Source organism: Ammodytes marinus (genome assembly GCF_949987685.1).
Source record: "Ammodytes marinus genome assembly, contig: scaffold_130, whole genome shotgun sequence".
Lineage (NCBI taxonomy): Eukaryota > Metazoa > Chordata > Actinopteri > Uranoscopiformes > Ammodytidae > Ammodytes > Ammodytes marinus.
This window is the reverse complement of record NW_027648525.1, coordinates 40,683-52,695: the sequence shown is the minus strand read 5'-3', so window position 1 is coordinate 52,695 and position 12,013 is coordinate 40,683. Positions and strand designations below refer to the sequence as shown.

At 46.8% G+C, this 12,013-nt stretch overlaps 1 protein-coding gene across 1 annotated transcript; it reads right to left on the bottom strand.

The window, feature by feature from the left end:
* Positions 1 to 2,059: 2,059 nt before the first annotated feature.
* On the bottom strand, positions 2,060 to 10,400 carry LOC307270424 (EMILIN-1-A-like; the record flags this gene model as incomplete). The annotated part of the gene is made up of 6 exons (XM_080054306.1): positions 2,060 to 2,697; positions 2,884 to 3,018; positions 3,124 to 3,141; positions 5,443 to 5,523; positions 7,842 to 8,090; positions 10,310 to 10,400. The coding sequence occupies 6 exons, from the start codon at positions 10,398 to 10,400 to the stop codon at positions 2,375 to 2,377; spliced, it is 897 nt and encodes a 298-aa protein (XP_079910432.1). The 3' UTR covers positions 2,060 to 2,374.
* Between the last annotated feature and the right edge of the window lie 1,613 nt (positions 10,401 to 12,013).

Sequence of the window (12,013 nt, the reverse complement as noted above, 5' to 3'; positions counted from 1 at the left end):
CAGACAGACAGACAGACAGACAGACAGACAGACAGACAGACAGACAGACAGACAGACAGACAGACACACAGACAGACAGACAGACACACAGACAGACAGACAGACAGACAGACAGACAGACAGACAGACAGACAGACAGACAGACAGACAGACAGACAGACAGACAGACACACAGACAGACAGACAGACGGATCAGGTTCATCCCAGAGACTGAATCAAACTAAAGAAACAAAGTTAAATAATTTAACAATCTGAGCTGATGGATACACACCACAGATCACCATGTGACATCTGTGCGTTTAGAAAAGGAAAAGCAGCTTAAAGCCCCAGTAAATCCTTCTAAACAAAACAAAAACCAATATGTTTTATTATGGAGCAATAAAAACGGAAGAAAAGGGAAGGAAATCAACAGCCCAGAAGTTGACACAAGATCTCCAGAGGTTTGTATTTATCAGTGTTTTTGATCAAATAATATGATTTAGCATAATACAAAAGTGTATCTTGCAATTTCTTTACAAAGCCTAGGTGAAGAAAAAGTGGTCTGACTTAAAAATTGCCACAATGGCGTGTTGCTGCTGTAAATGCATCACCATGGAGACTGGAGGAAGCCAGCCGCAGCCCAGTCTGAAACTGACCCAACTGACCAGCGTGTGACTGGACTCATCAGATCCCATTTATTTGATATTACATACAGTTAAATTTATATTGTTGAAACATTAGCATCCCCAGCTTATCAAAAAAGTGATTGAGACCTTGCAGTGGTGGTAGCCATATGTAAACGTATTCCTATAAGTCTGTCTCTCAGTGGTGTTAAGTCAATAGCTTTCTTAATGTGTTGCCTAGCTAAAGCCTTTATGCACTTACTTGGTTCGTTGAAGTTGATTGTAGTCTGTTCGGTAGGTTTTGTGTGAGCGTGTGCATGTGTTGGCTCCAAACTCTAACATGCAGCAAAATAAATCTAATAAACTGAAAAATATTAATAAACAAAACTTACACTAACATCACCAAACTTTTGTTGTCTATATCTAAAATATAATATATATAATATCTAAAAGTATTGTTCTATACTCTGTCAGTATCAAAGTGTGTCAGGAGCAGTAAAAGACTGTGTGCTCTCTCAGCATTCACTGTGTTTGCACATCTGCATACAAATACTGACCTGATTACAAGGCTTTGCGTCACTACCACTGGTCACCACCAGATGGAGGCATTTCTCATACATTTAAATGAGGAACTTAGTAAAGTATAATAGCTCTAACAATTGGGATTTAGCCCTAGTTTCACTTTTTTTCATGTTTTATCAGTGCATGTAGGCATTGAGTATTGCTGCATTTTTTAAAACTAATATTTGGGTCGCAACTTCATCTGTGTGTGTGTGTGTGTGTGTGTGTGTGTGTGTGTGTGTGTGTGTGTGTGTGTGTCTGTGTGTGTGTGTGTGTGTGTGTGTGTGTGTGAGAGAGAGAGAGAGAGACAGACAGAGAGAGAGAGAGAGAGAGAGAGAGAGAGAGAGAGAGAGAGAGAGAGAGGGTGACAAATTGAGATTTCAAACATTTTATTTATTGAAGTTTATAAAATCTCTGCACAATATGGACTGATGTATAAGTGACAGACGGGTTAGGGCTAGGGGACAAGGAGATGGATGGGTTAGGGTTAGGGGACAAGGAGATGGATGGGTTAGGGTTTGGGGATAGGATGGACAAGGAGACAGACGTTTAAGCTGGTTGTGCTTCTGTAAACGCTGTATTGAAAATAAATTTGTGCTTAAAGTTTCATGATTTGGTTTCCAGCTTTGTCCTCAAACTTCAAAGTTAAATAATTCAATTATTTGTTAAATACAAAAGGTGCAGCTAATCAAACATTCACAATGTGTGACACATCAAACACAAACAAGCTTTTCTTAAGTCACATGTTGCCACAGCGACGTCTCAGGGCTTTGGTCCATCCCATATTTCTACCAATCAGATCATTAACAGACGTCCTGACGGAGGAACACTGTTTAGATAACAGCTAACAGCTAACAGCTAACAGCTAACAGCTAGCGGGTTAGCTCACTGTGGGCGGAGACACAATATGAACAGCCAATCAGAGCGTTCGGTGGTTCGAGGTTTCTGATTAGTGCATCAGGGATCCCAACGCTAGAGCCCAGAAGTCCTCACAGCGTGTTGCTGTGGAGCAAGGCCTTGTGGGTAATCAGGTCAGGAGCAAGGGCTTGTGGGTAATCAGGTCGGTTAGTATTGATGATGTAGCAGATACAAGGCTTAGTGGTTTACGGTCAATGTTCAGGACCAGGGTTAGTAACAATATTCCACAATGATGCCATTATGATGTCATCGATGTGAGTCTTTAACCAATCGGCTGGCGGCTTGTTAGCCAATCACAGGTCCTCATACAGCAGCATGCCACTGAACATAGTGAGCGGCTCCACAGAGTGCGCCAGCTGGCCGGTCACGAGGTCAATGCAGACCGTGTCCCCGCGGTGCAGAGGCAGGATGATGTTGAACACAGCCAGAGAGCCCGACACACTCTTGGCCTCAGCGATGGGGTTGTTCTCCAGACCCTCGGGCTGGTACCCGCCTGAATCCACCCTGGCCATCCCGTAGTTAGACTGGGACAGCACTGCCTCAATCTGCTGGTTCCTGTGTCCCGTCAGCACCGCACTGAAGAAGTAATGTCCATCCAACGGGGCCGTGAAAATACCTGACAGACACAGTATGAGAAAATATATATTTATAGTAATAATGCAAGGGACACACACACACAGACAGCCACACACAGCCACCCACACACACACACACACACACACACACACACACACACACACACACACACACACACAGACACCCACACACACACACACACACACACACAAACACACACACACACCTGTGTGCGCGTCGTAGAAGTCCCCCTCGTTGACAAACAGCCGGTCGAACACGATGGTTCCTGATCGATCCATCGGGACAGTGAGCGCAGCGGAGAAGGAAAGTCTGGGGAGGTGGAGGGCAGCCCCGGGGAGACCTGGAGTTAATTAATATAATATAGTTAATACACACACATTAGTTAGGGTTAGTTCATATCTACTGGACTATCCAGACATGACATCAGAGTAGAACCAACACACACCTGGTTCTCCTTTGGGACCTGGAAGAAAAGCAAACGACACAAATATTAAAATCTACAAGATGTGAGTTCATAATATTCATTTAGACATTTAGTTTAAGATCTGAGTGGAATCAACTATGTATACATAAATATGAATTATGAATATATATATTTGTACATATATATATATATATCGGTCGGAGGTTCGATCCCCCGTCTCCCCGCCACATGTCGAAGTGTCCCTGGGCAAGACACTGAACCCCGAATTGCTCCCGATAGTTAGCTTAGTTAGCTTAGCACCCTAGTGCTAAGCCTACCCTGCGTGGTAGCTGCTGCTATCGGTGTATGAATGTGTGTGTGACTGGGTGAATGTGTACAAAAAAAAAAAAAACAATGTAAAGCACTTTGAGTCTGTGATAAACGGAGATATAGCGCTATACAAGTCCATTTACCATTACCATTTACCATAACCAGGCCTAAGCCCCATTCACACTATAACCAGGCCCAAGCCCCATTCACACTATAACCAGGCCTAAGCCCCATTCACACTATAACCAGGCCCAAGCCCCATTCACACTATAACCAGGCCTAAGCCCCATTCACACTACACACCGTACCAAGCCCCATTCACACTACACACCGTACCAGGCCCCAGCCCCATTCACACTATAACCAGGCCTAAGCCCCATTCACACTATAACCAGGCCCCAGCCCCATTCACACAATAACCAGGCCCCAGCCCCATTCACACTACACACCGTACCAGGCCCAAGCCCCATTCACACTATAACCAGGCCTAAGCCCCATTCACACTATAACCAGGCCCAAGCCCCATTCACACTATAACCAGGCCTAAGCCCCATTCACACTATAACCAGGCCCAAGCCCCATTCACACTATAACCAGGCCTAAGCCCCATTCACACTACACACCGTACCAGGCCCAAGCCCCATTCACACTACACACCGTACCAGGCCCAAGCCCCATTCACACTATAACCAGGCCTAAGCCCCATTCACACTATAACCAGGCCCCAGCCCCATTCACACAATAACCAGGCCCCAGCCCCATTCACACTACACACCGCACCAGGCCCAAGCCCCATTCACACTACACACCGTACCAGGCCCAAGCCCCATTCACACTACAACCAGGTCCCAGCCCCATCCACACTATAACCAGGCCCAAGCCCCATTCACACTACAACCAGGCCCCAGCCCCATTCACACTACACACCGTACCAGGCCCAAGCCCCATTCACACTACAACCAGGCCTAAGCCCCATCCACACTATAACCAGGCCCAAGCCCCATTCACACTATAACCAGCCCTAAGCCCCATTCACACTATAAGGATTAGGGTTAGGGTCACACTATAACCAGGCCCAAGCCCCATTCACACTATAACCAGGCCTAAGCCCCATTCACACTACACACCGTACCAGGCCCAAGCCCCATTCACACTACAACCAGGCCCCAGCCCCATTCACACTACAACCAGGCCCCAGCCCCATCCACACTATAACCAGGCCCCAGCCCCATTCACACTACACACCGTACCAGGCCCAAGCCCCATTCACACTACACACCGTACCAGGCCCAAGCCCCATTCACACAATAACCAGGCCCCAGCCCCATTCACACTACACACCGTACCAGGCCCAAGCCCCATTCACACTACACACCGTACCAGGCCCAAGCCCCATTCACACTACACACCGTACCAGGCCCAAGCCCCATTCACACTATAACCAGGCCTAAGCCTCATTCACACTATAACCAGGCCTAAGCCCCATTCACACTATAAGGATTAGGGTTAGGGTCACACTATAACCAGGCCCAGGCCCCATTCACACTATAACCAGGCCTAAGCCTCATTCACACTATAACCTGGCCCAAGCCCCATTCACACTATAACCAGGCCTAAGCCCCATTCACACTACACACCGTACCAGGCCCAAGCCCCATTCACACTACAACCAGGCCCCAGCCCCATTCACACTACAACCAGGCCCCAGCCCCATCCACACTATAACCAGGCCCCAGCCCCATTCACACTACACACCGTACCAGGCCCAAGCCCCATTCACACTATAACCAGGCCTAAGCCCCATTCACACTATAACCAGGCCTAAGCGCCATTCACACTATAACCAGGCCTAAGCCCCAATCACACTATAACCAGGCCTAAGCCCCATTCACACTACACACCGTACCAGGCCCAAGCCCCATTCACAATACACACCGTACCAGGCCCAAGCCACTGAACTCTTTAACCAGGCCCAAGCCCCATTCACACTATAACCTGGCCTAAGCCCCATTCACACTACACAGACCGTACCACTGAACTCTTTAACCAGGCCTAAGCCCCATTCAGTATAGTCTGACCTCAGCGCGTTCTTCATGTCATTATCGCTGTGTTCTATCGGTCATTAAAGACACATGCGCTAGTTTAACAGCCAGGAAACTCAGATAGGAATATTCAATGTGATTGAAGTTTACATGTCTCAATGATGCGACTGAGATTAGAATACTCTAGTTGTCTTCATGAAACTTCTTATTATGATTAACGTCTGAGTTAGAATATGATCTAAACCATGTTAAGGCCATGTCTTGGTTACGGTTAGGGTTATGGTCTAACCATGTCTTATGCCTCGTTTCCACCGAGTAGAGCGGGTCGGATCGGAGCGGTTCGGTCCGGGTAGTTTGGCTTTTCATTTGCCAAAAGTTGGGTAGGGTACGGTTTAAGCGCGGTACGGTTTATGACTTGTATCAGGCTGGAGTTGAGATTCTTCATCCTGCTTTAAACGTCTTCCTGGACCTTCCAGCGTTTCTCCCTGAAGAACCAGAGACGAGTTCAGGCCAGAGACACAGGACCAGAGGGAGGAAACATGGAGGGTCAGCCCTGAGAGAGAGAGGGAGAGAGGGAGGGAGAGAGAGACATGTTAATACAGAGGGAGGTAGAGAGAGGGAGAGAGGGAGAGGGACATGTTAATACAGAGGGAGGTAGGGAGAGAGAGAGAGGGAGAGAGAGACATGTTAATACAGAGGGAGAGAGAGAGAGAGGGAGGGAGGGAGAGGGACATGTTAATACAGAGGGAGAGAGAGAGAGAGATAGAGAGAGAGAGAGAGAGAGGGTTAGCCCTGGAAAGAGGCCACAGGAATGGTTAGTAATATAGTAGAATACATTAAGCCATAGGGTTAGGGTTAGAGACGCAGGACCAGAGGGAGGAAACATGGAGGGTCAGCCCTGAGAGAGGCCACAGCACAACAGCTTACTGCATCTATAATACGCTTCATAAATACAACAGGGGTAATACGTAGGCTGTATAAATACACCACACAGGAGAGGGTTAGGGTTAGGGGTTAGTAATAAAGTACAGAGGGTAAGAGCTCTAGTTGGTTAGTAATATAGTACATAGGTTTAGAGGGTTAGGGGGTGAGAGGGTTAGAGGGTTAGAGGGTCAGGGGGTTAGAGGGTTAGGGGGTTAGTAATATAGTCAGGGCCGCCGCTCAGATAAAAGTGGACAGGAACACAGGAACACAAAAGTGTTAACACAGAGCGCGTAGGGCACCAAGTTCCTGATAATCATTACATTACAAAAAATATATAAATTAGTTATGAACGTCATTGTTTTTTTCTTAATTGTGTAACCTATCCAGGGGTGGATTACTGCACAAGCACACCGGGCAGGGCCGACGGACTGGGGGGAAAAGTGATACAGTCGTGGGGGGGCCCAATGCAGAGGGCGGCCCATCATTTGGTTAGAGAGTTAGAGGGTTAGAGGGTTAGGAGGTTAGAGGGTGAGAGGGTTAGAGGGTTAGGGGGTTAGAGGGTTAGTTGGTTAGAGAGTTAGAGGGTTAGAGGGTTAGGGGGTTAGAGGGTGAGAGGGTTAGGGGGTTTGAGGGTGAGAGGGTTAGAGGGTCAGGGGGTTAGAGGGTGAGAGGGTTAGGGGGTTAGAGGGTGAGAGGGTTAGGGGGTTAGAGGGTTAGGGGGTTAGAGGGTTAGTTGGTTACAGAGTTAGAGGGTTAGAGGGTTAGGGGGTTAGAGGGTTAGTTGGTTAGAGAGTTAGAGGGTTAGAGGGTTAGGGGGTTAGAGGGTTAGTTGGTTAGAGAGTTAGAGGGTTAGAGGGTTAGGGGGTTAGACGGTGAGAGGGTTAGAGGGTCAGGGGGTTAGAGGGTAAGTTGGTTAGAGGGTCAGGGGGTTAGAGGGTGAGAGGGTTAGAGGGTTAGAGGGTGAGAGGGTGAGAGGGTTAGGGGGTTAGAGGGTCAGGGTTAGAGGGTTATGAGGTTAGGGTTAGAGGGTTAGTTGGTTAGAGAGTTAGAGGGTTAGAGGGTTAGGGGGTTAGACGGTGAGAGGGTTAGAGGGTCAGGGGGTTAGAGGGTGAGAGGGTTAGAGGGTTAGAGGGTGAGAGGGTGAGAGGGTGAGAGGGTGAGAGGGTGAGAGGGTTAGGGGGTTAGAGGGTTAGGGTTAGAGGGTTATGAGGTTAGGGTTAGAGGGTTAGTCAATATAGCAGAGTACAGAAAGCCTTGACGTACCCTCTTTGATCTTGGTTAGAGTTAGAGGGTTAGTATAGTACATAGGGTTAGGGTTAGAGGGTGAGAGGGTTAGGGGGTTAGAGGGTGTGAGGGTTAGAGGGTGTGAGGGTTATGGGGTTAGTAATATAGTAGAATAGGGTTAGGGTTAGAGGGTGAGAGGGTGAGAGGGTTAGATGATATAGTACATAAGTCTTAACGTACCGTCCTTGATCTTGGCTATAGACTCGGACACCCCGTCCAGCCGGCCACACACTCCCTCCAGTTTGGAGAGTCGTTTCTCCAGAGCATCATCAGAGCGTCTGCAGTCGGAGAGGGTTAGGGTTAGAGAGCTCTCTACGCGCTGCAGGGCCCGGCTCACCCCGCCCAGCCGCTCGCCACTCTCCTCTCGCTGGTCCGTCAGGTCCAACTGGATCTTATTCAGCTCCGAGATCAGCTTGTCTTTGGTGCTTCCTGTCACAGGGGCACATTGAAGAGCGAATGAACTTTACCTGGTTTCATAAAGGATAACAATGGCGCTTTTCTAGGCACTTAAGGCGCTTCACAGGGTTCCAGGTTCCATTCATTCACACTCAGTCATACCGATGGCGGAAGCGTGGCTGTCATTCAGCGCCTACGGCCCCTCAGACCACCACCTCAAACATACAGCAGTCATACACATTCACACCAGGCAAGTCGGGGTGAAGTGTCTTGCCCAAGGACACAATGGCCTGAAACGTGCTCCTAGACACTTTCTGTGGGAACTTTTTTTTTGGACTCAGCACTTGGAGAAATTTTCAATGACGCCATTCATTCCTATTGGGCTAACGTTTTCGCTTATAACTCCAGAACCGTAGGTCCTGGAGACTAGAAACCAAGTTCCGTCAGACATAATTCGGGTACGCTGAATACACTGGAGTTGTCTCCGAGTCTCTACAACCTTTTGTTCAGGAGATACAGAACTTTTAAACATAAAAACGCTCGAAACTCAAAGAAGGAAAGCTCGTAGAGCCTCGGGGGTAGCACCATAGGAAAGCCCATCCCAAAATTAGTCTAGTAGGCCTCTTTAAATGTCAACTTTACCTTTTCAAGGAGAGTTATTTGACGATCGCCGTTCCGGCGATCCTGGTTAAAACCCCCTTATCCTAACCCTAACCCTAACCCTCTAACCCTAACCCTAACCCTAACCCTAACCCCAACCCCAACCCCAACCCTAACCCTAACCCTAACCCTAACCCTTAACCCTAACCCTAACCCTAACCCTAACCCTAACCCTTGGCTGATTCCTCTGCCGCTAAGGCTTTGATTGGCTGGTTGTTCTGATTCAAAGACCTCTGAATGGCTGTCTGCAGAGCCTTCTCTTTTCTAAGGCTGTGACAGGCAACAGACCGCAGAAGATAAGGAGAGAATAGTTAAAAAGAGGTCGAGGGGTTAGAAACATGAAAATTTAAAATAGGCTGTTTATTTCAGGTTACCTATTTTTGCAGTCAAAAGATTTATAAGATTTTTAAGAAAGTTTAAAATATATTTATTAAAAAAAAAGAAAAAAAAAAAAAGCTCTCGTGTCCCAGCCTGGTCCCAGCGCCCCCCTGGGTTGTACGAACGCCCCCCAGGGGGCGGTGCCGCCCCCGTTGAGAAACCCTGTAGTAGATGAATGAAAATACTTATGAAAAGACCGACATTTCTGTATTATAAATATTTGTTTTGGTTGGCCTTATGGAATATTCTAATATTTTGAGATGCTCAATTTCTAGTTTTCATGAGCTGTAAGCCTGAATCCTGTACATTTTAACAAAAAAATGCCTGAAATATATCACTATATATCTAATATATCTGTCTCACTGTCTCACCATCAGCCTGTCTCACTGTCTCACCCATCAGCCTGTCTCACTGTCTCACCATCAGCCTGTCTCACTGTCTCACCCATCAGCATGTCTCACTCATCAGCCTGTCTCACTGTCTCACCCATCAGCATGTCTCACTCATCAGCCTGTCTCACTGTCTCACCCATCAGCCTGTCTCACCCATCAGCCTGCCTCACTGTCTCACCCATCAGCCTGTCTCACTGTCTCACCCATCAGCCTGTCTCACTGTCTCACCATCAGCCTGTCTCACTGTCTCACCCATCAGCCTGTCTCACCATCAGCCTGTCTCACTGTCTCACCATCAGCCTGTCTCACCATCAGCCTGTCTCACTGTCTCACCCATCAGCCTGTCTCACTGTCTCACCATCAGCCTGTCTCACCATCAGCCTGTCTCACTGCCTCACCCATCAGCCTGTCTCACTGTCTCACCCATCAGCATGTCTCACTGTCTCACTCATCAGCCTGTCTCACTGTCTCACCCATCAGCCTGTCTCACTGTCTCACCATCAGCCTGTCTCACTGTCTCACTCATCAGTCTGTCTCACTGTCTCACCATCAGCCTGTCTCACTGTCTCACTCATCAGTCTGTCTCACTGTCTCACCATCAGCCTGTCTCACTCATCAGTCTGTCTCACTGTCTCACCATCAGCCTGTCTCACCCATCAGCCTGTCTCACTGTCTCACCCATCAGCCTGTCTCACTGTCTCACTGTCTCACCCATCAGCCTGTCTCACTGTCTCACCATCAGCCTGTCTCACCATCAGCCTGTCTCACTGTCTCACCATCAGCCTGTCTCACTGTCTCACCATCAGCCTGTCTCACTCTCACCCAGCTCCATAGTAGCGTTGTCTTCCTCCATGCTGATCCTCTGCAGACACAGAGCCAGAAGCTGCTCCACGTTCTCCCTCACTCCTTCCATCGCTCAGGGATGTGGCTCAGTATTAAAGGGTCACTGTGTAGTTTCAGAGGAAGGGGCTTTGTTTACATTCACAGAGCCTGCAGTTAGTTTACTAAACATATTTTCTCTACATGTAATTCTTAGTATTGAATAATTCTATCATCATAAATCAAATTATTTTGAGGAACCTGGAACCAAACATAAGACTAGAATATGTTTGTAAACCAAACTGTGGGCCCTGCTGCTGTAAACAACAGCAGTGAAACAGTAACTTTTCAGGAAGCTTTCTAACTTCAAACAGTGTTCCAGGGATCACATTTTCCTGTGAGGAAAGTTGGACAGACATACAGTCATTGTGAAGGAGACAGACACTGATGCAGAAATACGTTTGCTCTTCATGTCCAAGTACGAACTGTAAACAACATTCATTTTATATTATGAACCAATTAAAAATCTAAATTTGATTTAAAGTTGCAGTGAGCACGCTAGACGACTCTTCAGTGTATCCCATGTTTGGTTACTGTCACTCTATGTCTCTTGGCGGGGTAGAACTGTAAACAGATTATCGTTGTTCTGAAACATGTACAATGACAAAATAAATCATCTTGAATCTTGAATCCCACTCTACTGCCACACTGACACTCCCCATCCCATCTCATACACACATGATTGCACTATTGCACTTAAGGACTTGGACTTTTTTTTTTTTAGCATAGTGTTTTTTATTCTGAATGAAAAAGTATAACAATACAATGTATATCACACAATGTGCATGTAACACTTGCAGAATACAAATGAATGAAATTTTTGTTTTTTTACACCCAAACCCCCCTCCCCCCACCCCCCATGGCGAACATACACACTACCCTAGATGACAAACAGTGACCCAAGTACAGAGCACAAACAAAACAAAAAAAGCATTAGAGTGCAGGAGGACATGTCAGTTAATAAATAATAATAAAAGATAACTTAAGAATAAAGTCAAAATAAAATAAATAAAAAATAATAATAACAGCGATTATTTTAGTAAATTAAAAAGGACAGAAGGCTGGATGGGGAGGGGCCTGAGCTACAAGTCTGCAGAGAGATTTTTCAATTTGTCGAAGTGTTGTATAATTGGGCCCCAAGTAGAACCAAATTTGTCAGGTTGACCCCGAAGCGAAAACTTAATTTTTTCTAATTTTAAAAAGAACATAAGATCCTTCACCCACACAGTACAACTTGGGGATCGGGGTGATTTCCAGTCCATCAGAATTCTCCTACGCGCTAGGAGGGTTGAGAAAGCAATAGCATTTTTATGTTTATTGTTTAAGTCTGGATCTTTATCAGAGTCTGTACCAAATATACACATAGAGGCATTGGGTTGAAGGTTTAGGTTCAAGGATTCAGAAAGGAATTTAAATATGCCATTCCAGTAGTCTACCAGTTGTGGGCAGGACCAAAACATGTGCGTAAGATCTGCAGGTGAATTATGACATCGATTGCAGCTATCTTGTAGCCTGGAAATCCTGACCCTGATATCTTGAACGATAGAGGGTCTGGCGACGATCAATAGTAATTTCCAACTCTAGGGGCGGCTCCTACTCGTGCATTTCAAATGCCACTGCACGCAGTTGGATAGCACTACAACCAAT